General features: G+C 34.4%; 1 protein-coding gene across 1 annotated transcript; it reads right to left on the bottom strand.

The window, feature by feature from the left end:
* Positions 1 to 361: 361 nt before the first annotated feature.
* Positions 362 to 27709, bottom strand: LOC132747599 (T-complex protein 1 subunit beta-like). The gene is made up of 15 exons (XM_060737019.1): positions 27604 to 27709; positions 17514 to 17582; positions 17100 to 17165; positions 16424 to 16535; positions 15954 to 16030; positions 15364 to 15476; positions 13723 to 13849; positions 13170 to 13245; positions 12627 to 12727; positions 11998 to 12125; positions 10554 to 10705; positions 9569 to 9709; positions 6885 to 6988; positions 6162 to 6261; positions 362 to 953 (listed from the first exon to the last, which is right to left on the bottom strand). The coding sequence occupies exons 1-15, from the start codon at positions 27604 to 27606 to the stop codon at positions 781 to 783; spliced, it is 1542 nt and encodes a 513-aa protein (XP_060593002.1). The 5' UTR covers positions 27607 to 27709; the 3' UTR covers positions 362 to 780.
* Between the last annotated feature and the right edge of the window lie 291 nt (positions 27710 to 28000).

Below are 28000 nucleotides of genomic sequence, written 5' to 3'. Positions count from 1 at the left end.
TTTATAAGAATAAATTTCTAATTACCTCCCTTTATTTAGATGAAATGTTAAATTCGGTAATATATTAATAAATAATGCTTATTGGAACTTACAATATTGACAATTTTTAATTTGAGCATCATATTTATGAAATAAAACCATGAAAAAATGTGTTACAGGATCTTTAAGTTACTACCTTTTCTTTAAAAAATAAAAAAAAATATTGTGAAACAAATTATTCAAATGAAAATGTGTTTAGTACTTAGACCCATAACTCCTTACTGAATAATTAATTACACTCAGACAAATATTATTACATTCTTTCAAATAAGCCTAACTAGTACAAAGTCTCTAGTTTCTTGTAAATCAAAAGAAATCCAACCTTGTTTTTATCATTTTATTAAAAATGAGCACATGTAGAAAAAATTCTAATGAAATAAATATTGATCAAAATTAAAGGTACATGATGCAAAATGGAACCATAATGTTTTAGTTGAACACATCACAGTTTTAACATATAAAGACGTTAATGTCCTAAAGGATAATTGTAATTTTTGAGATAAATCCTAATAATTTCCTTGTTATAAGTTTTCTATTTGCTTTAATCCTTCTATCATAGCACTTTAACTTTCCAAAAGCAAATTTGTTCAGTGCATTTTTACAATAATTTAACACAAATAGTACATAAGCCGTAACTTCCTTCTTCATTGTCAGAAATTCTGACTAATAAACCAGGGTGGAATATGTTAATGTTACACGCAGACAATTAATAGAGCAGAACTTATATAATTTAATAGTCTATCAATGATCTCTCATATCTGGATTTCTCTGTCGAGGCGCCGCTTTCACGATGTCGTCAACACGGAGAATCATCTCTGCAGCTTCTGAGGCACTCAGTAACACTTGACGTTTTACTTGGAAAGATTCTGTAATGCCTAATTTCTCCATGTCACCCACTTCTCCCTCATCCATATCTAAAAATATATATACATTTTTTCAATTACAATCTTTTTTTTTTTAAATCAAAGTAGTGCTACAATGGTTTTATACAAAGCCTAGACAAATAGTAAATTAAATGATTTAATATACTCTTGAATGTAAAGTGAACTGTAACACTTCAAATGAGAAATCCAGAAAACTTTCTGGAGGAATCTTTGTGTGAAAGCATTGCTATCTTTAAATATTCCCTTTTAGGATTTAAACATGTTAAATAACTATTTTGTTTGTGTGTCTGTGATTTTTTTATGTTTGTTGGTAATAATATTCAAACAAAATTCAATTTGTGTGTTGTTAGATTCAAGGATTTCAAATGACAGTGCATGGAAAGAATAATGCTATAGCCATTGTTCTAAATCTTAACAAATGCTCTCTTTTCTCTGCTCAACTGAATAGGTTACCTCCCTTTTAAAACTATTTCCTTGCATTACAAAATCAATATGCTATAAGAAAAAAATAGTTTTTGATTGTAATTAACACACTGTATCCCTAACTTTCATTTAAAACAAGAGCCATGTCAACATGGCCATCCCCCGCCGAATGTGTTTGCTCATTGGAAGAATGTATATGTAGTACAGCAGAATAATTCCATTTTAAGAGGTCTTTTAGTAATGAAAACTGATGGCTATAGTGATTACAGATTTGAAACCTATGTGAATACTGATGGCTTTGTTTGTTTGTGTCATTTTACGCCTTTTTCCAACAGTATTTCAGTCATATAGGCGGGTAGTTTCCTAACCATCGTTCCTGGAGAGTTACACCAGTACTTGACTACCTTCCTCCGCGCTAAACTACCAAAGCATATCCCGGGGATCGAACCCACGCCAGAGAGGTAACTGGATTAGAAGTCATCGACTCTAACCACTCGACCACGGATAACAAAGGGCAATAACTGAAAAATAATGCAGGGTAGGTTATCATTCTTGTGTGCTGCATCCCTCCTCAGTAAAATCTATCCACCTATGAAGTTTCAAGTTGATACCTCAAATACTTTTTGAGAAAAAAATTGAATTGAAAAATTAAGTATGAAAAATAACAAAGGGCAATAACTCAAAAATTATAAAAGGTAGAGTTATCATTCTTGTGCACTGCACACCTCCTGAGTTAGATCTATGCACCTATGAAGTTTCATAATGATATCTCAAAGGCCTTTTGAGTTATGCTCTGGACAAAAATTAATTTTGAAAAATAAAAAAAGGGCAATAACTAAACAATTATGCAGAGTAGAGTTATCATTCTTGTGCACTGCACTCCTCCTCAATAAGATCCATCCACCTATGAAGTTTCAAGTTGATACCTCAAATACTTTTTGAGATAAGCTCTGGACAAAATAGCATGAAAAAGAACAAAGGGCAATAACTCAAAAATTGTATAGGGAAGAGTTATCATTCTTGTGCACAACATTCCTCCTCAATAAGATCTATCCACCTATGACATTTCATGTTGATATGTCAAACACTTTTTGAGTTATGTTCCACTCGGGTGAAAAATTAGGTATGAAAAATAACAAAGGGCATAACTCAACAAGAGGGCCATGATGGCCCTGAGGTCGCTCACCTGTATATAGCCCCCCCCCCCCCCCCAATTTTTACCCAAGGGCTTTTATTTGAACAGACTTGGTAGACACCCATAAGAAGATGTTTCATGCTAAACATCTAAGTTCTAGCTCATTGGGTTTTTTAAAAGAAGATTTTAAAGTTTTTACTATACACATATAGTTAAAAACAATGACACCCCTGGGGCAGGGCCAGTTTTGACCCCCGGGCTTTTATTTGAACAAACTTTGTAGATATTTACTTAAAGATGTTTCATGTATAATATCTAAACTCAAGCTATTTGGGGTTTTTTCAAAGAAGATTTTTAAGTTTTTGCTATACACATATAAGGAAAATCAATGACCCCCGGGCAGGGCCAGTTTTGACCCCAGGGCTTTTATTTGAACATACTTGGTAGACACCCATTAGAACATGTTTCATGCTAAATATCTTAGCTCTAGCTCTTTGAGTTCTTTAAAAGAAGATTTTTTAAGTTTTTACTATATGCATATAGGGAAAATCAATGACCCCCTGGGGCGGGGCCAATTTTGACCCCAGGGCTTTTATTTGAACAAACTTGGTAGACACTCACTAGAAGATATTTCATGTCAAATATCTTAGCTCTAGCTCTTTGGGTTCTTTAAATGAAGATTTTTTAAGTTTTTACTATATGCATATAGGGAAAATCTATGACCCCCTGGGGCAGGGCCAATTTTGACCTCAGGGCTTTTATTTGAACAAACTTGGTAGACACCCATTAGAAGATGTTTCATGCTAAATATCTTAGCTCTAGCTCTTTGGGTTCTTTAAAAGAAGATTTTTTAAGTTTTTACTATATGCATATAAGAAAAATCAATGACCCCCTGGGGCGGGACCAATTTTGACCCCAGGGCTTTTATTTGAACAAACTTGGTAGACATTCACTAGAAGATGTTTCATGCCAAATATCTAAGCTCTAGCTTTAATAGTTCTTTAAAAGAAGATTTTTAAAGTTTTTACTATATGCATATAGGGAAAATCAATGACCCCCCAGGCCGGGGCCAATTTTGACCCCAGGGCTTTTATTTGAACAAACTTGGTAGACACTCACTAGAAGATGTTTCATGCCAAATATCTTAGCTCTAGCTCTTTGGGTTCTTTAAAAGAAGATTTTTAAGTTTTTACTATATGCATATAGGGAAAATCAATGACCCCCTGGGGCTGGGCCAATTTTGACCCTAGGGCTTTTATTTGAACAAACTTGGTAGACACTCATTAGAAGATGTTTCATGCCAAATATCTAAGCTCTAGCTCTTACGGTTCTTTAAAAGAAGATATTTAAAGATTTTTCTTTCGGTTGCCATGGCAACCAGAGTTCTGCATGAAATGGAATTCTTTGAACAATCTTGATAGAGCTTCATACAAAGAGTATTCCTGCCAAGTTTCATTAACATTGGCCTTGCGGTATCATAGAAGATGTCCTTAGAATATTTAAAATGTGGACGGACGACAGACGACGGACACCATTTGGTTGGCCATCCTAAAAGCTCACCTGCACTTTGTGCAAGGTGAGCTAAAAATTATGAAAGGTAGAGTTATCATTCTTGTGCACTGCACACCTCCTGAGTGAGGTCTATCCACCTATGAAGTTTCAAGTTGATTACTCAAATACTTTTAGAGATATGCTCCGGACAAAAATGTCGGACGGAAGGACGGAGACTTTTTCTATATCCCCCGCCGCTTATTCGGCGGGGGATAAAACAAGAGGGCCATGATGGCCCTGAGGTCGCTCACCTGTATATAGCGCCCCCCCAACCCCCACCTCCCCCAACGTTGCAGAGCCAATTTAACCCAAGGGCTTTTATTTGCACAAACTTGGTAGACACCCATAAGAAGATGTTTCATGCTAAACATTTAAGCTCTAGCTCATTGGGCTTTTTAAAAGAAGATTTTTTTAAAGTTTTTACTATACACATATAGTTAAAAACAATGACACCCCTGGGGCCGGGCCAGTTTTGACCCCAGGGCTTTTATTTGAACAAACTTTGTAGACACTTACTAGAAGATGTTTCATGCTTAATATCTAAACTCTAGCTATTTGGGTTTTTTTCAAAGAAGATATAAAGCTTTTGCTAAACACATATAAAGAAAATCAATGACCCCCGGGGCGGGGCCAATTTTGACCCCTGGGCTTGTATTTGAACAAACTTGGTAGACACCTATTAGACATGTTTGATGCTCAATATCTTAGCCATAGCTCTTTGAGTTCTTTAAAAGAAGATTTTTTAAGTTTTTACTATATGCATATATGCATCAATGACCCCCCGGGGCAGGGCCAATTTTCACCCCAGGGCTTTTATTTGAACAAACTTGGTAGACACCCATTAGAACATGTTTCATGCTAAATATCTTAGCTCTAGCTCTTTGGGTTCTTTAAAAGAAGATTTTTTAAGTTTTTAATATATGCATATAGGGAAAATCAATGACCCCCTGGGGCAGGGCCAATTTTGACCCCAGGGCTTTTATTTGAACAAACTTGGTAGACACACACTAGAAGATGTTTCATGCCAAATATCTAAGCTCTAGCTCTTTGAGTTCTTTAAAAGAAGATTTTTAAGTTTTTACTATATGCATATAGGGAAAATCAATGACCCCCGGGGCGGGGCCAATTTTCACCCCAGGGCTTTTATTTGAACAAACTTGGTAGACACCCATTAGAAAATGTTTCATGCTAAATATCTTAGCTCTAGCTCTTTGGGTTCTTTAAAAGAAGATTTTTTAAGTTTTTACTATATGCATATAGGGAAAATCAATGACCCCCCGGGGCGGGGCCAATTTTGACCCCAGGGCTTTTATTTGAACAAACTTGGTAAACACTCACTAGAAGATGTTTCATGCCAAATATCTAAGCTCTAGCTCTTTGAGTTCTTTAAAAGAAGATTTTTTAAGTTTTTACTATATGCATATAGGGAAAATCAATGACCCCCGGGGCGGGGCCAATTTTCACCCCAGGGCTTTTATTTAAACAAACTTGGTAGACACCCATTAGAACATGTTTCATGCTAAATATCTTAGCTCTAGCTCTTTGGGTTCTTTAAAAGAAGATTTTTTAAGTTTTTACTATATGCATATAGGGAAAATCAATGACCACCCGGGGCGGGGCCAATTTTGACCCCAGGGCTTTTATTTGAACAAACTTGGTAGACACTCACTAGAAGATGTTTCATGCCAAATATCTAAGCTCTGGCTTTTATGTTTTTTTAAAAGAAGATATTTAAAGTTTTTTCTTTCGGTTGCCATGGCAACCAGAGTTCTGCATGGAATTAAATTCTTTGAACAATTTTTAAAGGTGACCACCAAAGGAACATTCCTGTGAAGTTTGGATGAAATTGGCTTAGTGGTTTATGAGGAGATGTCATTTAAAGTAAAAGTTTACGGACGGACGGACGGACGACGGACGGACGGACGCCGGACGAAAAGCGATCACAAAAGCTCACCCTGTCACTTTGTGACAGGTGAGCTAAAAATTATCATTTTTGCTTACTTACTTTTCAATTAAAACTGTAAGTTCAAGTTCATGTAGTGCTTTCTCTGCTTTCCCGGTGACAAAATACCTTTGGTGCTTATCCATGTATTATTTCCCATATAAGAACAGTATGTGAAAATACTTACTGATACCAAATGTATGTTTGCCTTCTGTATGTATAGCTCTCAGTTCAGATACTAACTGGGCACTGTCATAACCACCATTGTCAGCAATTGTTGCTGGAATCTAAAATTACAATTTATAATATTATAATAGCCATAAAACTAACCAAAAATGAAACAAAGTGGTATTACCACTTCCATACAATATACTCTATCACTGTACTATGATACAGATATCTGAACAGCAAACAAGGCAACAAATGGTTCAGCAATATAATAGCCAATGAGTATTTATTTGGAAATTTGTAGCTGGAAATCAAAACTGAAGTTTTAAATAAATGAAAATATTTGAATTTTGATAGCATAATGAACTTGTCATGTATTCATCTTATCTGCATATACAACTGTAGATAAAAATAGTTTCAATTCAAGGGGACAGAACAGACGTAATTATCTTGTACTACAAACACTTGTAAAACATACAAAAATTTGGGGAATACCTAAAACTGATAATAAGGACGTTTTCAGGGATTTTTGTATAGACATACCGACAGATTAAAAACAGTTAAATAGAATTATTTAAACTTGGAATGTTGTTTAAATATGATGACCGATATTTTAAGCAAATAAAAGTTGGGTGTAACCAATCTCACTCATTTAACAAGTCTTCTAAAGTTGACCTTCAAAGAAGAAATATTATCAAACTTGAGTGTTACAACAGTTTACAGGAGTAACATTATTCAGTACCATTCTTAGAGCTTTAGCATATGCTTCCATAGCAACAGCCTCCTTTCCAGGTGTCTTTGCTGCTAATTTTGAGACAGCATCGGACATCAACATCTCTGAACTTCCTGAATTTATTAAAAAGATGCATAAGAAAAAATTATTTGAAAACAGCATTCAACAACATCAATAAATTTCAAAATAAGTCAGGACCAAATGACAGTGATTTTTTCCCCTATATAAGTGGTACCGAATAACGGACCCATTCACAAACGAACCTTCACAATTTTCAGACTGGGTCCGACGGAGCCGTCGCAATTCTGATAAAATTTCACAATTCTGATTAATTAAGCCTTTAATAACGTATTATTTCCTCTCTTCTCATAATGATGCTAAAATTTTGCCTGTTGTGCTTTGTTTATCTTAAAATGCGTTTAGCCAACCATGATTTCCAGTGCATTCGCCCTTTAAATTTTCGTATTGTTTAAATACGAAACTTCTAGGGACGAATCAATAATGAAACAAGCGACTCTGGTAATTTCTGTAAACATCATTCAAAATGTCTCGTAACAGTAAATATTACGTTAACAAGAGGGCCATGATGGCCCTAGATCGCTCACCTGAATTATCAAACTCATCCAAACAATTACCTAGACAAGCATTCTGACCAAGTCTCATGACAGGTGAGTCAAAAATGTGACCACTACAGTGTTAACAAGGATTATCCATATTTGAGCAGTGCGACCTAGTTTTTTACCCAGGTGACACATATTCAAACTTGACCTAGAAATCATCAAAACAAACTTTCAGACCAATTTCCAGGATACTTGGATCAAAACAGTAGCAACTAGAGTGTTAACAAGATTTTTCTATTTTTAGCTCCGGTGACCTAGTTTCACACGAACTCATCCAAGCAATTACCTAGACAAACATCCTGACCAAGTTTGATGATAATTGAGTCGAAAATGTGACCACTAGAATGTTAACAAGGTTTTTCCATATTTGGGCGGTGTGACCTAGTTTTTCATCCAAGATGACCCATGTTCGATCTTGACTTAGAAATCATCAAAACAAACTTTCAGACCAATTAACAGAATATTTGGATCACAAACAGTAGCCACTAGAGTGTTAACAAGATTTTTTCTATTTTTAGCTCCTGTGACCTAGTTTTTCATCCGAAATGTCCCATGTTCGATTTATTCCCAGCAATGACCTAGACAAGTTTCCTGACCAAGTTTGATGACAATTGAGTCAAAATTGTGACCACTAGAGTGTTAACAAGGTTTTTCTATTTTTAGCTCCTGTGACCTAGTTTTTCATCCGAGATGACCCATGTTCGAACTCATCCGAGCTATCACCTAGACAAGCATCTTGATCAAGTTTGATGATGATTGATGCAAAAATGTGACCGCTAAAGTGTTAACAAGGTTTTTCTATTTTTAGCTCTGGTGACCTACTTTTTCATCCGAGATGACCCATGTTCGAACTCATCCAAGCTATCAACTAGATAAGCATCCTGACCAAGTTTGATGATGATTGATGCAAAAATGTGACCACTAGAGTGTTCACAAGGTTTTTCTATTTATAGCTCCGGTGACCTAGTTTTTCATCCGAGATGACCCATATTCGAACTCATCCGAGCTATTATCTAAACAAGCATCCTGACAAAAGTTTGATGATGATTGGGTCAAAAATGTGACCACTAGAGTGTTCACAAGGTTTTTCTATTTTTAGCTCCTGTGACCTAGTTTTTCATCAGAGATGACCCATGTTCGAACTCATCCAAGCAATTGACTAGACAAGCATTCTGACCAAGTTTGATGATGATTGGTTCAAAAAATGTGACCACTAGAGTGTTCACAAGGTTTTTCTATTTATAGCTCCTGTGACCTACTTTTTCATCCGAGATGACCCATGTTCGAACTCATCCAAGCTATCACCTAGACAAACATCCTGACCAAGTTTGATGATGATTGGGTCAAAAAATGTGACCTCTAGAGTGTTCACAAGGTTTTTCTATTTTTAGCTCTTGTGACCTAGTTTTTCATCCGAGATGACCCATGTTCGAACTCATCCGAGCTTTCAACTAGATAAGCATCCTGACCAAGTTTGATGATGATTGAGGCAAAAATGCGACCGCTAGAGTGTTCACAAGTAATTGTGGACGGCCGGACGGACGACGGACGACGGACGACGGACATTCACCGATCCTAAAAGCTCACCCTGAGCAAGCTCAGGTGAGCTAAAAAAATAATATGTTCTTACTGCTTAATAAGATATTAACAATCTTAATTAAAAAATTCACAATTTGTTAAGAAACAACGCTTTTTTTCCACAATTTTTATGGTACCCGACCCATTTACAATTCAGGGGGAAAAATGGCTGAATGATGTGTTATTATTTCCCTATGTTCATATATATATTCTAAATTCTTCACTAGAAAGCTACTTTGGTTTAACATCACACAAACAAAGATGTTATACATATGGGAACTTTCCAGCTTACTGGTGGAGGAAGATCTTAGGTGCCTTTCTGAACCTAATTTCAGACACAAATGGGTACCATAGTAGAACCAAGTTAGCTGGATAGTTCCACAGCGTTAAGGGGCAAGTGGTTTGAAGTCAATGCCCTATTCATTCTGCCATGGTCACCCCACAGAAAACTACTTGTTGATCTAAATAGAACAATTTATGTAAATATGCTGATACCTCCTCCATAGACAGTCTTGGTCTCCTTTACAGTTTGTGTGAGTACACAGAGGGCATCATGGAGGGAACGTTCAGCCTCATCCAAAATCTGTTGTGTGGCTCCTCGGAGAATAACTGTACAAGCCTCACCCATCTTAACACCTAAAATATTATATTTTACTTCTTAACATCTAAATATTGTTTTGACAATGTCTTAAATGTAAATACAGACTTTAAAAGAAATACACTTAAAGAATAATTAGTATTTCCATTTCAGATATTTAAAAATTATTTAACCTAATGCAAATATAATAAAAATAGCTATTCAGCATTCCTTAAATCACTTAAAGTTACAATAAAAACAAAGTCTCTGACATTTAAGGTTTACCTTAGAAAAAATTGCAAACTTATTTTAGTTATGGCACCTTTTTTGATTACCCAATAATAAATTCCACAATATTAAAGGGACTTCACTGAGGTTTTTTTGACATGATGGGACTGAAAATATTTTCCCCTGATAAATGTACCATTTGATGAAGGTTTAGACCACTAATCTTTGTGCAAAATTTCAGATCATTCGTTTAAACACTTTTCACTCAAATCGGGCTTAGAAAAGCATAAAAATACAATTTTCAATTTATTTCAAAGTATATTTCTTAACTATCTTTAAATATATTTCTGTTTAAATCGCCCCAGCCCATTTATATCAGAAATTCAAATGTTATGTTTTTAGGTTTTTAAACCTCAGTGGAGTCCCTTTAAGAGTTTGCACAATTTTAAGTGTTTTATGTGAGTTTGTACAGAATCATACCTGCCATTTTGTGACAAATTTCTAAGAAAGAGTTGTTACTCATATGAATATTTATTATCACTAATTTAAGATTTCAAGAGAAGGAAGTCACCAGATTACCCTTCCTTGAATTATTTCATACACAAACAGATACCCAAGTAGACGTCAACGACCTTCTGCAAAGAACTGGTATTATAATAATTGTATACAATGTACCTGAGAATTTGATAAGCCTATCTTCTCCGATAATAATTTCCTCAATGACATCACAGTGTCCTAGTTTACATGACTCGGGGTTGTCGAATGTTGAATAGATTTCTCCGCCTTTAAGAAAATAATACATTAAATACAATAGAAGGTAAATACACCTTTTTTGAGTATTTAACACTTGCCGAAGCATGAGGCTCTTTTAAAGCTAGTGCACACAGGGCTGTTTTTTTTTCCACAATATTTCATAGCAAAGAAATGGGTACACACTTGATGAATAGCATGTTTATAGTCATACAGATTCAATAAACACACAATAAAAATGCAGAAGTTTTCCATTTTGATGTCAAACATGATCACCTTTTCAAACACTGGCTTCATTACAGAGAACATGTATTCCTGTAAAATTATCTTATGAACAATATTAACTTTTAAGCAATAAAAGACAGAATTTTTTTGGATTTTACCGAAAAAGTCCCCAGCCCTCTCAACCCCCTTAAAAAGTCTGCAGCTTTTTTTTGCCAAAAACCCCCAGAATCACCCAAACAGCTGCTCTGGGAAAAGGTTTTTAAAATAAATTTGCCTAAAAAAAAAAAACCCAAAATTTTTGTGTCCCCTTTTTTCTTCATCTTTGAAAAATAAGATGTTTTTTTTTTGGGTAAAAACCAAAAATCTTTTTTGGTTTTTACATGGGGAAACATTTTACAAAAACCCAAATTTAAAATTTTATGTTTAAAACTAAACCCTAACATTTTTTCTCTTCTTAAAATTTGGGATCTTTTTTTTAAAAAATTTAGAAAAAATTGAAGTATGACCCCAATGAAAATTTAAAGTCGTTACAATAAACAGTTTTCACTTGAAACAGTGGGAAAGGCTACTTTCTTTTTTAAAATTTTTTTTTAAAAGGATTTTATTAACAGAAACGTTTTTTTTTTTTTTGGTTTGTTTTTTCCAAAAGAATTAAAAATTTAGAATGTCTGCTTTTTATTATTTCCCCTTTTCATTTTTACCCCAATCATTTCAGAATTTTTTTCCCCCAAAATAACTATAACTTTTGTTTTAAATATACATGAAATACCCTTTAAACATTTAAAAAAAACATAAATTTTTGTATAATTTGTCGGGGTTGGGGGTTTTCACTCAAGATTTTTTTCACTTTTTGGTTTCACAACTCTTAACCGGCAAACAATTTTTTCTATTTAAAAACAAACCCAGTTTTAACAAATTCAAATAAAATTTGGAAAATTCCACCAGTTTTGTGGAACTACCCAGATTAAGACAAATTTTAATGACTAAAAGACTCTTTGGGCCAAATTTAAATTTTTTTTTTTGCCCACCCAAAAGGGTTTAAAAAACCAAAAAATTCCGGGTCACGATCGATACCCTTTAATAAGCTTGGCAGACAGACATCAGTTTGTTTCACATGCAATAGAACAACATATAGTTTACTTACCTGTTGATGAAAACGTTACAACCATGTTTGAGTATTTTAGCAACTTTGTCTTTCATCTTTTCTTTCTCTGCAAGTTCTAAATCAGCAACCTTTGAGATAGCATCTACTTTCACTTTAGATCCAAAAACCTGAAAATATGGGTAAAAAAAAATGTCATTGACTAACTTCAATTAAATAGTCTTTTTTTTTTAAGTCATACAATTCTAATTTGTCTTTAGTTAATAGGCTGCGAGCTTAAATTCATTAAGATATAGATACTTAAGCAATCAATAAAAGACCTGCAAGGTTAAATTCATTAAGATATAGATATTATAGCAATTAAAGGGACCCAAGTTTATATTCATAAAGATATCTAAGCAATCAATTAAAGGTCAGCTAGGTAAAATTCATTAAGATATAGACATTTAGGCAATCAAAGGGCCACAAGGTTACATTCATTAAGATAAAAATATGTAAGTAATCAATTAAAGAGTTGCAAGGTTAAATTCATTAAAGAGGCAACAGAATGTGCCTAATTATATTTTGATAGACTAGGAATGAATTATATTTTGATATATTAGAATGATTTTCTTGCAAGAGTGTCACATTTTTCAAAATAAGTTGACAAAGATGGTTTTCCCGTGACATACCTTGATTTTATCTGTGTCCATTGGTGTGTTTGCAACGAGAATCTTGGCGTTTTCTATTCTTTTAGGTTGATTGACACCAATTTTCTTATCCAGCAAAAATCCTAGAAAGTATACAAAGAAAATTTGTAAGACTGAAATAAGATTCTCAAGATAATTCTGAGAAATTTCACATACAATTACATGTAATCAAATCTTGATTTTCAAAAGTATAGTATGTTATTTTGTATTTCATATTGATTGTTTAAACATAAATTGAGAAGTTACGGAAAAAAAATATCAATAAAATAAACAATACATGAAATTGTATAGCATGTTCATTATAATTCAATTTAACATCATATGTAACAGCTCAGAGAAATAACTAACTTGAATTTTGACCTGAATATTGCTAAATAAATGAAGTTCAGTATCTAATCACAAAATTTGAGCCGCACATGACTTCATACACTCTTCTTCGTCTGCATGGATAAGCATGCTAGCTTGATCCTATACTGGTTATATCGCCCTGTTTTATCATTGTCAGAAAAGAATAGCAGGACCTACCTTCATCCAAGTAGGAGTCCTGTAAACCACCTCCTAGTTTCTTTATAATTTGGATGGCATCCAGATTTCCACTTCCCTGTAAAACACATTTGAAGATGTAACAAACTTTACAAAAATTGAAAACTAGCATCAATGGTTACCATATTCAATGTTGTATAAGGAAGACTGGGACATTATGAAATTTAAAAGCCTATACTGAAGTTATGGAATTTGTTTGGTCATCATCCCCCCTGTCCCAAATATTACCATCTCGGGTGAAATGAAAGTTGGGAAAACCTCTTAGAATAAAGGATAATACAGAATCAAATTATGACATCTATTGTTTTTTAAACCAAGCAATTTCAGAAAAATAAAATTATTTTCTTTAAAATGTATCAATAAATTAATTTGTAAATTGTTGTCAATCAAATCAGTAGCATCAAAAAAATGTGTCCTACTGAAGAATCATAAATCTTTAAAATATTGAAATCAGATTTTTTTTTGTTTTCAGTGTCAAACCCCCATTTTTTGGGGGGACCATAACCACACTAAATAGAAATAGTAATCAATTTACCTTTAATCTTAATACAGCTTTTACAGCTAATTCTGCAAACATTTCCTTGTACTGTGTGAGAATCTTAGAGCTAATGGTGGTACGTGCAATGTTGATCAGATCTTGACGGAACTTGGTGGCATCGTTTCTGAAGACATAAACTCAAGTTTAGGATACACAGCAAAATTATCAGGGCTTCCATTTTCAAAATTTGGAAGTCAAAGACTTCAAAATCTCTGATATTGGAAATCACATTACATAAGTAAAGAAGGAAAAGTATTAGATTTTGGAAGTCACAAGCCAAAAATTAGGAGTAAATGACTCCCAAACTTCCACTAGTGGAACCCCTGAAATTATTCTATATTCCAGGAGGCAATATTTTCTTTCTTTATTTCTGTTGGTATGTACCTTATCATGTACTCCAGTTTGAACAATTATAGTTGAAATTAGAATTAAAGAATAATAAGCAAGATTTTTTTATCTTTACTTAAAAAAAGTATTGGTCTGAGAGAAAAATGTCCGTAACTGTAGACTGGGTACGAAAATAGGAGTACAAAACTGCAGGTGAAAAACATGTTTTTTTTGTTCCAACAACAAAAGTGAAAGAAATTAAAATATATTTTTGTTTATATTGAGGCATAGGCATGTCAATAGATACCTAAACAAACTAAACTCCTACGATGATTATCTGGCACAAATTTTATCAATAATTTCACAGGTTTATCTACGGGAGTTACCTTCTGTACTTCCTGCTACTTTCGTTAACATGCGTTGTTGACAACAGAATTTTTAGTTTTCAAAGCAATAATATAGAAATATATTGATTTTTATGCTCAAAACATCCTCTTTCTAAATATCAAATGTTAACACTTCTTTTGTTTTACGCTTAAATTTTGACATACAAGCGTATTTTCATTTTGTTGTGCGTAACTTTGACACCCGAATTTTGAAAGTGATGCGTATTTTAGATTTTCTATGCGAATTTCCCGCTGATACGCATGCTATCTGGAGCTCTGTAATTTTACTAAAGCACAATTTACAGATATAAGTTACCATGACTGAAATGTAGAATGCCTGCTGTTAAAAACTAGAACTATTTTTTTGGTCAATTTGCAAGTCACGCAAAACTTTAAAATCATATAGTGGCTTTCTTGCTATACTGGTGGGTAAAAACCTAAGATGCCCCTCTTACAATATTTCCGGCAAACACAGAAACATCTGAACCATCGAGAACATCTGCAATCAAGCAGGATAGCTTCCTTACACGGAAGAATCCATTGTCCCTGATGGGATTCTAATCAACTGTAAATGGCATGAGGCTTAAAGTGAGCTACCTTAAGCATTCACCCCCACTCCCCAACCCAGTGTATTTCCTTTCACTTTAATAACAGAGGCCTATAAAGGGCCTTTTCCGAATAGAAATTTCCTTTTCAATCATGCAGTTTTCCCAAAAATGCAAAGTTACACTTGCATTTTTACTTCCATATGCAGCAAATTTTAGCGGGAAAAACTTCCCAAAATCAAGAAGCTAGGGCCTTTTCTCAAGAAAGTGAGAAAAATCTCTGCCTTCTCATCACCTTGCCAACTTGGAACTTTTCCCAATTAAGTAAAAAAACCTGGAAAGGACAAGTGTACAGCTATCAATAATATAAAATCTCATACCCATGGTCCTTTGCAAAATTTTTCAGAGCTTTCCTGGCCTCATCTGTTGCCATTCTCCAGCCCGATATAATTGTCTGTGGGTGAATTCTCTTTGATACCAGAGTTTCTGCCTCCTACAAAATACAAAAATTCTTAAGATATATTTGTGGAAACTCAAAGAATAGAAAAAATTCTTCCTAGTTTAACTCATGATGTTCCAATATATATTACCTTATATTTAGAAGTTTGGCAATAAAAAAGACGTGAACAAACCACTTTTATCTCCATTTATATAACAGTCTTAGTCATTTAACAAATGCAATAAAGTCAATGTCAGCATGCCTGATTAATACTTATGATAATTTTGTATAATCAAAATAATATAAACAACCAACATTTTTCTCTTGAATCGGTTTAAATCACATTGCCAAGATCTTTGGGCAAAGTGAGCTGAAATTTCACCTATTTATAACAAACATATCCAATATGCACAGTAAAATTCTGAAACAAATCTACCTAACAGCACTGACTCACATGGAATTAAATGACTTAATTCAAAATAAGAAACATCAAAGGAAAAGAAAAATGACAAAATTGATATGGACAATTACCCTTAGAAGTTCACTAGCAAGTACGACAACTGATGTTGTTCCATCTCCTACTTCATCATCTTGTGTTTTTGATATATCTGCAATACAAGTACAGGAAATGTCAGGCAATGAAAAATATTTTCAGAATAACTCGTCCTGCAGGACTTCTAAATCCAATGTGCAGGCAACATTTTTCTTCTAGTCCTGACCAAATTCACTTAAATTCTACTCGTAATCACAAGCGGACAAGTGGAATTTTCGATCTCTAAATGTTATATTTTGCAGTAATCGTATAAGACAAGTTGTGTTTTCAGTTGCAAAAACAAAGATTTTGATAGACTAACTGCAAATCCATAGCACCTCAAAATCAACTCTGACGGTTGGAGTCATTCATGGCATAAAAGGTTGACTAAAAAATGGTCTATGAAGTCACTAAAGGGTTAGAAATTACCAAGATAGCTCATTGTTAAGATTTAATAGATCTATCTTACCAACAAGAACTTTAGCAGCTGGGTTATCTACTCCAATAGATCGCAGAATGGTGGCTCCATCATTGGTTACCTGAATCCTGTCACTTCTACCCATACTTTGTAATATCTTATCCTGGAAGTAATTAATTACAGAAAAAAATGTCATTATATTCCATACTTCAATATTATTTCAAATTATTAAAAATTTGGTATGGCAAATTACTAAAGACATCGTACATGTTATTGGTGTTTAGATGAATGTTTATTGGATTTTCATTTTTTTGCTACAACAGAAAAGTGAAATATTTAAAAATTACTCATAGACAAAAGATGTTATCAGGAACTAGGTAAATGTGCGCTTTTCTGCATCTTTTTCCGGGGTACTAACAAACTTTTTAAGTTCTACAATTGAGTGTTGAACCTGTTGCATGCATTATCTATCATTTTATGAAGTTGTAACTGTAAAAGTCTGTGCCCTTGAATTTAATTCAACTCCTTACCATTTACGCACTAATAATAAACAAGTTTTCCATCTCTTGAAAAATAACAAGTAAAATATTAAATTGTTTTATCATTGTACATAATACTACGGTAGAAAAAATATGACAATGGATTTAACCAGCAAAAACTTTAGAAAATTAATATACGGAATCATAAGAAGTTATTTTCCTGTATTAAACTATTATCAAACACTTACCATTCCTTTTGGTCCAAGAGTACTCTTCACTAAATCTCCAATTGCAATGGCACCAACAAATGATGACTGCAAAAATTTGTCAAAGCGAATTTTAACAAAACAATTCAAAACTTAGTACTTACAGATACCTCTTAAAAATATAAGTGTACTAAGTGAACTAGTTTGTAAGAATGTAAGCTGGTAGTTTAGAAATGCATAGGAAATTCGGCAAGGTCTGGGTATGGTCATTTTTTAAAACCCAAAAAGCATAATTAATAACAGTCAACCCATTTATTCAGCAAAATAATACAAGAATGTTAAATAAGCATTCATTTTAACATTGAATTCAGTAAAAACCACTACTGGCAATCAATAAATAAATGTAAAGGTTAAATATTACAATTTACACAAGTACAATGAAAATGTATGTATTACCAATCTTGCAGTCTCAGCTTTTTCTTCTTCAGCCCCACGGCTAAATATATTGACAGGAGCTAATGAAGCCTGTTAAATGGTAAACAATAAAAATTTGTAATGTTGCCTTATGCTCTGAACTTCAGAGATGAATAAATCTTTCATATGCATTACCTTTAAAGCTCTATCATATATTTACAGAAATAACCAAGCACAATTCTGGTTTTTAAATTACAGGGTAAATGCCTTTACAAAACTTGGTGTTTCTAAATACACCCATTGACAGTTTCTATATGAACTATGTAAATGACCGAGGTATATCGAGTGAAAAATGTGAGTTGTTTTCCTTATCTTCGAGTAAAATAAATATCTCTAATGATGAAACAATGAAAATTTAGCCGTTTTTAAACCGCTAGTTTGGAGTGATTTTATGTTCGATTTTAAAATGTATTACACCAATGAAAACACTGAAGGTATTTAAATCTATGGTTAAACCTACCACAAGTCAGACAATTTTACATATGTTTCATACAGTGAGATATCCAATCGGTTATCTTTACTCACAAGTCACAATAGTTTGGAGTTTGGAAACTGTCAATCCATGTATTCAAAATAAGTCATGTATACACTATAATCAATACATTTTTAAATGGATTCTACTTTTTACAAAAAAAATTTTGATAAATAAACTTAACATTAGCATATTATAATTTTCATCAAATTGTCTCATAGAAGTTATACAGATTGTGAACTTGTTAGTGAGGCAAATCAGTTTAAAATATTTTAGATTATTCATAATAATAAATTCTGCACCAGTCTACCAAGAAACTCTTAATGTTGCAGAATAAATTTATAATAAAAATTGTATCTCGAAACAACCAATTTTCAATCACAACCTAAATTCAAACACATTCTTAATTCTGTGGCACTGATGTCATGTTGGACTAAATTGCATGAACTCACATGTTGTATTAACTTCAAAACTTGCAGAAATGCCACACTTGATTAATTGTCAGATATTATCAGAAAAACAATAAGAAACTGTTTGATTTAAGTGACACAATATAAATTGTCCAACTTTCACTATATCAAAATAGACACTTGTTAAAATAGTGGTAAAAAATTTTCTTAGCTAGTTAATTTTTTTTATAAGGCCTAAAAAAAAAAATGTTGTGTTTCCGGTGGCCCGACCGACCCTATTTTTTAGCGCCGACCCAAAGTTTTTTATCGATGTACAAAAAAAAAAAAATGGCGCCCGTACCGACCGTACCGAAGACGGGTTTTAGTATTGCGAGTCGACAACGATGTGATGCACAGACGATTCGTGTTCCAATTACGTATTAACGCGCACCGGCTAATATGGCGGCACAACAAGCAGCCGAAGTGTCACTGCTGGCGATTTTCTTTAAAAATACGATCATAGTTTGGCAAAACAGGAAATCAAATTAATAGACCACAGCAAAACAGCTCAATACATTTTTCGGACGTGCATGGTCATGTTAAGAGTGATAATATTAAAATTGAAGCCAGTTGTTCGGTAAGAATAAAAAAAAATGAAAACGAAAGTCGAGTCACATGAGTCATGCCATTGGTAAAATTTATTTCAAAATATAAGATTGAAGACTAGGTTTGGTAGTCTAACATTTTTAAGTACTTTTATATGCTATAGAATGTAATTTAAAGTCCATATAATCCGTATCTGACATATCTACAATCATTGATTGACTTAAAAAAAAAAAAAAATCTGACCTACCGACCCTACTTTTTTTTGCCTAGCCACCAGAAACACATCAATTTTTTTTTAGGCCTAAAGTATTGGCTAAAGAGTTTTACCATTTATCTCAGTCCTAGGTGTATTTAAACATTTATTTATATGATGTACCACTTTAGATATTCATCAGTCTTTACATGGGGGTCCTTATTAATAAAATCTTATATTGTTATCAAATTTTTTCATGTGATGATTGTAGAAGAATTGTTTTGTAAGCGATACCATCTGGCAGATCTAGACAAGTTTCCATATTTGCTAATATTATAAAATGGGGAAGGTAAAATGGCTGTAAAGATTGGATGCATTTATCATTTTGCACCCCAAATAGCTTACTAAGAAGTAGGGATGGCAACGAATACCAAAATCAATACTCGAGTACTCGGTCATTTTTCCGATCGAGTACTCGGTTACTCGGATGATTGCAAGTGATCTTCAAAGTTTATCACACACGCGTGCTACTTTCGTTTTCTATTTAAATTCATAGAATTCTGTAGATAGTAAATAGGACTGCACGGGAGACAAATTAATTATAATTAAATCAACAACATAATATTTTACAACGTTTTGATTAATGCAATATCAAGTTTTAAACATGTATAACAGTTCATATATCTTTTTTCTATTTGAAACAAGAATTTGTAACAGAGTTACCAACGTCCCCCGCCCCGGGAGTTTTATATGAAGCATAAAATTGTGCTATTTCAAAAGATTGAGGTATGGATCTCAGGACATTCAGTCCAAAATTATGATCAATGCTAGATCTGCAAATGTAACAATAAATTTGTTAAAAAAATAAAATGAAACACGGAATTTAAAAATCTATCATGTTAAGCTTTGACCTCTAAGTGTGAACTTGACCTTGGAGGTAGGGGAGCAGGTGTTGTGCATGACATAACGTCTTATTATTGTGACTATTTGTGCCAAGTTATTTCAAAATCCCTTGAACTATGAAGAAGTTCTAGATTCAACACAAAATATACCCTATAACAGACTATGTTAATTTTTGACCTCTAAGTGTGACCTTGACCTTGGAGGTAGGGATGCAGGTGTTGCGCATGACACATCCTCTTATTATTGTGACTATTTGTGCGAATTATTTTCACAATCCTTTGATCTATGAAAAAATTATAGACCTGACACAAAATATACCCTGTAACAGACTATGAAAGTATTTGACCTCCAAGTGTGACCTTGACCTTGGAGGTAGGTGACCGGTTTTTGCGCATGACACATCATCTGATTATTGTTAACAATTATGGCAAGTATTTACAAAAGTCCTTCATAGATAAGAAAGTTATGGACTGGACACGACATATACCCTCAAATAGACAATGTTGACCTTGAATGAACAAGTACGACCTTGACCCTGAAGGTACGGGTCTGGCTGTTGCGCATGACACATCGTCTTATTATAACAAACATTTGTGCCAAGTTATCTCAAATTCCTTTGATAAATGACAAAGTTATGGACCGGACACGAAATATACCCTGTAACAGACTATGTTAATATTTGACCTCCAAGTATGACCTTGACGTTGAAGGTAGGCAACTGGTTTTTGCGCATGACACATCGTCTGATTATTATGAACAATTATGGCAAGTATTTACAAAAACCCTTCATAGATAAGAAAGTTATGGACCGGACACGAAATATACCCTGTAACAGACTATGTTAATATTTGACCTCCAAGTGTGACCTTGACCTTGAAGGTAGGTGACTGCTTTTTCCGCATGACACATCGTCTGATAATTGTGAACAATTATGGCAAGTATTTACAAAATCCCTTCATAGATAAGAAAGTTATGGACCGGACACGAAATATACCCTGTAACAGACTATGTTAATATTTGACCTCCAAGTGTGACCTTGACCTTGAAGGTAGGTGACTGGTTTTTGCGCATGACACATCGTCTGATTATTGTGAACAATTATGGCAAGTATTTACAAAATCCCTTCATAGATAAGAAAGTTATGGACCAGACACGACATATACCCTCAAATAGGCAATTTTGACCTTGAATGAGCAAGTGTGACCTTGATCCTGGAGGTAGGGGTCTGGTTGTTGCGCATGACACATCGTCTTATTATAATAAACATTTGTGCCAAGTTATTTCAAATTCCTTTCATAAATGACAAAGTTATGGACCGGACACGAAAGTGTGACGGACGGACGGACGGACAGACGGACGGAGCCTATTTCTATATCCCCCTTTTTTCTTCGAAAAGGCGGGGGACAATAATATAGACTGAGCGGCGGCAGCAAAAGTTTAACATGGTCTAAATTCTAGTTACCTTTATTCTTACATTCATGATAGCAATTGGTCCTTTGTTGTTTTCAAAACAGTAACTTCGGCTACACAATTAAAGGTAATTAATATCATAAGAGGCTGGATGACATAAGCGACACAGGTGCGCGTGTCAAACTGTTGATCGCCTTGTTAAATTTATGATATCATTTTCGCACCTCTGCAAGGATGTTTTGATTGCATTTAACGGGTATTTATGAAGATACATGCACATCTCCGGATTTCTGAACTAATTGGATACAACGATCTTTCTAAATCGCAAAAAATAGAAAATATATATTTTTCCCGAGTAATCGAATATCAATTTTGTTAACCGATATTCGGACGTTCGATCGAGTACTCGGTTAACCGGTTACTCGTTGCCATCCCTACTAAGAAGTGACACCTTTAACTGCCTTTTTATACACATTAACAGGGTTAGAATTTAAGCTGGCATACTGGCAAAATGCCAGTTAAAATCTAATAATGCCAGTTAAAATTACTCTAGCTGGCATTTATTTGCAAGTGACTGTTCATTTTGGACGTTTACTTTATTGTTCTGAGCTGATGATGATGCTTGGCAACTGCCTGCTGCAGAAACTGATGATGTTTACTGTGCCAGATGCAGTAACTGATGATGTTTACCTTAAAAACTTAAAAATCAATTTTTGGTTGCTTTATTTATTTTTTCTGTGACTATATTTTGATGGACTATTTATAGCAGCCAAACACTATTGGTTAGAGCATCCAAGATGTTTTATCAGGGTCCAATGTAAATGCGTAGCACTCCCCTGCAAAGTGTTTACTTTTCACTCCCCTGCAAAGTGTTTACTTTTAAGCTGAAATATTTATTTATTTTAAGTAGATCAGTACCTCTGAGTTTTCAGGCTGTTGGTGTCATCAAGTACAAAATATGATAAACCTAAGAAATTACATAACATGAAAAAGTTTATAACGGTATGTTGTCACCAGTGGATGTTCCTCTGGTATATCTAATCTGATCCATAAACAATTGTTTATCATTTATAAATTAATGCGTTGAAATATTTTTGTTTCATTACAAGAAGACATCTGTGTTTAACAGTGATAAAATTAATTCTAATACCGTATAAGTACTTATTTCTGCGGGTTTAATATTCTGCGATTTTTGTTAAAACAAGATATGTTTGTAAAACATGTATGCCCCCTATCAGCAGCCAATTAGTCATGTGATAAGGTTATTATGCATGACGTCTGACCCAGTGATCAAACAATTAATAAGGGTTATAAAGTATCTACTGGTCATGACCTTGACCTTTGACCCCTTGACCCAAAACTCAATAGGGGTCATCTGCTGGTCACGACCAATCACCAGACAAAGTTTGAAGTTCCTAGGCCTAGGCGTTTTTAGTAAATTGATCAGAAACCGTTTTTACCTACAAGGTCAATGTGACCTTGACCTTTGACCCCTTGACCCCAAAATCAATAGGGGTCATCTGCTGGTCATGACCAATCACCATGCCAAGTTTGAAGTTCTTAGGCCTAAGGGTTCTCTTATTATTGATCGGAAACCGTTTTAACATACAAGGTCAATGTGACCTTGACCTTTGACCCCAAAATCAATAGGGGTCATCTGCTGGTCATGACCAATCACCATGCCAAGTTTGAAGTTTCTAGGCCGAAGCGTTCTTAAATTATTGATCAGAAACCGTTTTTACTTACAAGGTCATTGTGACCTTGACCTTTGACCCCTTGATCCCAAAATCAATAGGAGTAATCTGCTGGTCATGACAAATCACCATACCAAGTTTGAAGTTCCTAGGCCTAAGCGTTCCGGAGTTATTGATCAGAAACCGTTTTTACTTAAAAGGTCAATGTGACCTTGACCTTTGACCCCAAAATCAATAGGGGTCATCTGCTGGTCATGACCAATAACCATGCTAAGTTTGAAGTTTCTAGGCCGAAGCGTTCTTTAGTTATTGATCAGAAACCGTTTTTACTTACAAGGTCATTGTGACGCTTGACCTTTGACCCCTTGATCCCAAAATCAATAGGAGTAATCTGCTGGTCATGACAAATCACCAATACCAAGTTTGAAGTTCCTAGGCCTAAGCGTTCTTGAGTTATTGATCAGAAACCGTTTTTACTTAAAAGGTCAATGTGACCTTGACCTTTGACCCCTTCACCTTAAACTCAATAGGGGTCATCTGCTGGTCATGACCAATCATCACACAAAGTTTGAAGTTCCTAGGCCTAAGCGTTTTTAGTTAATTGATCGGAAACCGTTTTTACCTACAAGGTCAATGTGACCTTGACCTTTGACCCCTTGACCCCAAAATCAATAGGTCATCTGCTGGTCATGACCAATCACCATACCAAGTTTGAAGTTCCTAGGCAAAAGGGTTATTAAGTTATTGATCCGGAAAGCATTTTTACCTACAAGGTCAATGTGACCTTGACCTTTGACCCTTAACGCCAAAATCAATAGGGGGTCATCTGATTGGTCATAACCAATCACCATACCAAGTTTGAAGTTCCTAGGCCTAAGGGTTCTTTTGTTATTGAATCAGAAAACCGTTTTTAATTAAAAGGTCAATGTGACCTTGACCTTTGACCCCTTGACCCCAAAATCTATACGGGTCATCTACTGATCATGACCAATCACCATACCAAGTTTGAAGTTCCTAGGCCTTAAGGTTCTTTAGTTATTGATCAGAAACCGTCTTTACCTACAAGGTCAATGTGACCTTGACCTTTGACCCCTTGACCCAAAATCAATAGGGGTCATCTACTGATCATGACCAATCACCATACCAAGTTTAATGTTCCTAAGCCTTAAGGTTCTTTAGGTATTGATCGGAAACTGTTTTTACCTACAAGGTCAATGTGACCTTGACCTTTGACCCCTTGACCCAAAATCAATAGGGGTCATTACTGGTCATGACCAATCACCATACCAAGTTTGAAGTTCCTAGGCCTTAAGGTTCTTTAGTTATGATTCGGAAAACCGTTTTTTGCTTTTAAGGTCAATGTGACCTTGACCTTTGACCCCTTGACCCCAAAAATCAATAGGGGTCATCTACTGGTCATGACAATCACCATACCAAGTTTTTGAAGTTCCTAGGCCTTAAGGTTCTTTAGTTATTGATCGGAAACCGTTTTTGCTTTCAAGGTCAATGTGACCTTGACCTTTGACCCCTTGACTCCAAAATCAATAGGGGTCATCTACTGGTCATGACCAAATCACCATACCAAGTTTGAAGTTCCTAGGCCTTAAGGTTCTTTTAGTTATTGATCGGAAACCGTTTTTGCTTTCAAGGTCAATGTGACCTTGACCTTTGACCCCTTGACCCCAAAATCAATAGGGGTCATCTACTGGTCATGACCAATCACCATACCAAGTTTTGAAGTTCCTAGGCCTTAAGGTTCTTTAAGTTATTGATCGGAAACCGTTTTTTGCTTTAAAGGTCAATGTGACCTTGACCTTTGACCCCTTGACCCCAAAATCAATAGGGGTCATCTACTGGTCATGACCAATCACCATACCAAGTTTGAAGTTCCTAGGCCTAAGGGTTCTTTAGTTATCACTCGGAAACCATTTGGTCTACGGACCGACGGACCGACAAGTGCAAAGCAATATACCCCCTTTTTTTCAAAATGGGGGCATAATAAGGGGTTTTAAATTTCTGCGTATCTTATTTCTGAGGGGTCATCATTCTCGCATTGATGTGTCTTAATTAAGATATTTTTGCAAAATTAACCTATAAAAACAAACAACATTTCAAAATTTGTTGACGTAACATGTTCCGGATAACCTGCAGAAAACAGATCATGTGTTTCGTCGTAATCATATTGTATCGATATATACACGTTAATAAACAAAAATTAAAAACGTGCTTTGGCAACAATTTTAATACTGTATTGAATAAATATGAAGTGTGAAAAATATATAATGGCAAAATCGCACGTAGTGTCCAAATACAAAAGGATATGTTTATTGCACCCATCAAACTAGAACAGTTTTATTTTACAAAAAAGAAATCAAGATAGGGTGAGCGAAAATCATACAAACATGATATTTATTTGGGAAAAATGAACAAGCAAAGTAACAATTTTTTTCTAATAATAAATTCACGACTGATACATAAAGAAAATTTCCCTTTTACAAAGGGTGATAATGGTACATGGTAATGTATTTATACAATACCGGTAGTTGACATATTTCGACATACCGAACAGGGAAAGGCTTAATTTTCTGCGGTTTTTAAATCTGCGGTGTCGTTATGAACCGCAGAAATAGCAGAAATAAAGTTCCCGCAGAAAAAAGTAATTATACGGTATTCAATAGACATTCAAGCTTATTATCATTTGTCATACCAGATGTTCAAAATACATTGTCATTGTGTATTATAATAGTAATAAGATATGTGATCATGGAAATGCCAGTTGACTATCTCATATTGCCAGTTAAACATTTGATCACTTGCAAAAATCTGCAAGTAGAAAATCTTGCTAGTCATACCAATGCATTGTGTTGTACATATGTTATAAGGCCTAAAAAAAAAAATGTTGTGTTTCCGGTGGCCCGATCGACCCTATTTTTTAGCGCCGACCCAAATTTTTTTATCGATGTACAAAAAAAAATGGCGCCCGTACTGACCGTACCGAAGACGGGTTTTAGTATTGCGAGTCGACAACGATGCGAGGCACAGACGATTCGTGTTCCAATTACGTATTAACGCGCACCGGCTAATATGGCGGCACAACAAGCAGCCGAAGTGTCACTGCTGGCGATTTTCTTTAAAAATACGATCATAGTTTGGCAAAACAGGAAATCAAATTAATAGACCACAGCAAAACAGCTCAAAACATTTTTCGGACGTGCATGGTCATGTTAAGAGTGATAATATTAAAATTGAAGCCAGTTGTTCGGTAAGAATAAAAAAAATGAAAACGAAAGTCGAGTCATGCCATAATTGCCATTGGTAAAATTTATTTCAAAATATAAGATTGAAGACTAGGTTTGGTAGTCTAACATTTTTAAGTACTTTTATATGCTCTAGAATATAATTTAAAGTCCATATAATCCGTATCTGACATATCTACAATCGTTGATTGACTAAAAAAAAAAAAAAAAAAGTCCGACCTACCGACCCTACTTTTTTTTCACCTCGCCACCAGAAACACATCAATCTTTTTTTTAGGCCTAACATTGAGTGTAAGTTTTTTAAAATCTGGAAAAAAAACTGTTGAAAATTGTTGAATAGACTATTGTGAAATTTTTTACAATTTTTAGTGGCCCTGATTAATCTTTTACAAATTTTCCAAGGTGATTTACCCTGCTGTTGAAATTTAGGTTAAAAAAAATTTTTTTCTGGGGGACTAACCCAAGTGGCGTCATTATTGTTTTTATTGAATTTCTAAGAAAAGATCAAGACTTGTTTGAAAATGTACCAACCTGAAAATGAATAAGTGTTAATAGATGCATTAATAGCTAAAATAAATTTAAAGTATAATTTCCCCTTCCATTTATTATTGGCTAAAAACAGCTTTTAAAACTGATTGAATATTGGTTGTCCCGGGATACTTCTGAGAAAAGTGAAGTGGTGACAGGTTGGTCACAAAATATTACCACAAAACCACAGCATGGCCTGTTAAGTCAATAATTAATTGAACTTAAGACCGATGGTCCAAGTGTACAAAAAATGTCACCATGATCCCTCACCCATTCAGGAACCGGGTGGGTGGGGTACTGTAAACAAATAGCGTTTCCAAGACTATAATTACAAGTGTAAAGTACTCAAAACGTATTTCAAATCGTCAAAATAAATTCTACAGCAGAAGAACTCGTCTACTTTTAAGTAGATGGATTTGGTCTAATATTTAGTCTATCTATGCAGAACATGTTGGTTCGTGAAATTCAGAAAAAATAAATTCAGGAGTCACATGGCGTTTGTGTTTCCGTGAAAAATTCACAAAATAATTGTTTTTATTCACTATAAGTGCTCTGTTCATCAGTTTATTAAATTTCAGTTTATTGAAAATGCTTGAAAAGTGAAATTAATTCAATCTTACCATTTTGAAGTTAAATTGTCAATAAAATTGCTGGACGCACGAGAATGTTCGACTACGGTGTAAACTTTCTGCGATGCAAAGTACCGTCGTTGCCATCTACAGTATGTTTTTATGAATACAAGAAATATCGTTGTCATCACGCAACACTTTTTTGTGGTGTTATACAAATATTGTATTATATCACACAGGAACTTGCTTGAAAATCCATTAACAGGCTAACAAGAGAAAATGTAGTAAATCAGGGCCTACTCTTGGCAGCCTGTAAAATATACCCCATCCAAACCTTTATGAAAAACTATTTCGGGTATTTGATTGAAAACCGGATTTTGTATATATTGCTATTGACAAAAGTTCATGCAATCGTGCAACTGAATGTCTGAATAGTTAGATGTAGTAA

This window comes from Ruditapes philippinarum, unplaced genomic scaffold (genome assembly GCF_026571515.1).
Source record: "Ruditapes philippinarum isolate M1 unplaced genomic scaffold, ASM2657151v2 ctg7620_1_1_1_1, whole genome shotgun sequence".
Lineage (NCBI taxonomy): Eukaryota > Metazoa > Mollusca > Bivalvia > Venerida > Veneridae > Ruditapes > Ruditapes philippinarum.
The sequence above is the reverse complement of the archived record's forward strand: the minus strand, read 5'-3'. Positions and strand labels throughout refer to the sequence as shown.

What these genes read in the sequence shown, in the direction of transcription:
- LOC132747599 (XM_060737019.1), bottom strand. An exon ending in CTCTTGGACCAAAAGGAATG is followed by an intron (nt 16,536 to 17,099) that starts GTAAGTGTTTGA and finishes AATTACTTCCAG; the next exon opens with GATAAGATATTACAAAGTAT. An exon ending in ATGCTAAAGCTCTAAGAATG is followed by an intron (nt 6,262 to 6,884) that starts GTACTGAATAAT and finishes TTGTAATTTTAG; the next exon opens with ATTCCAGCAACAATTGCTGA.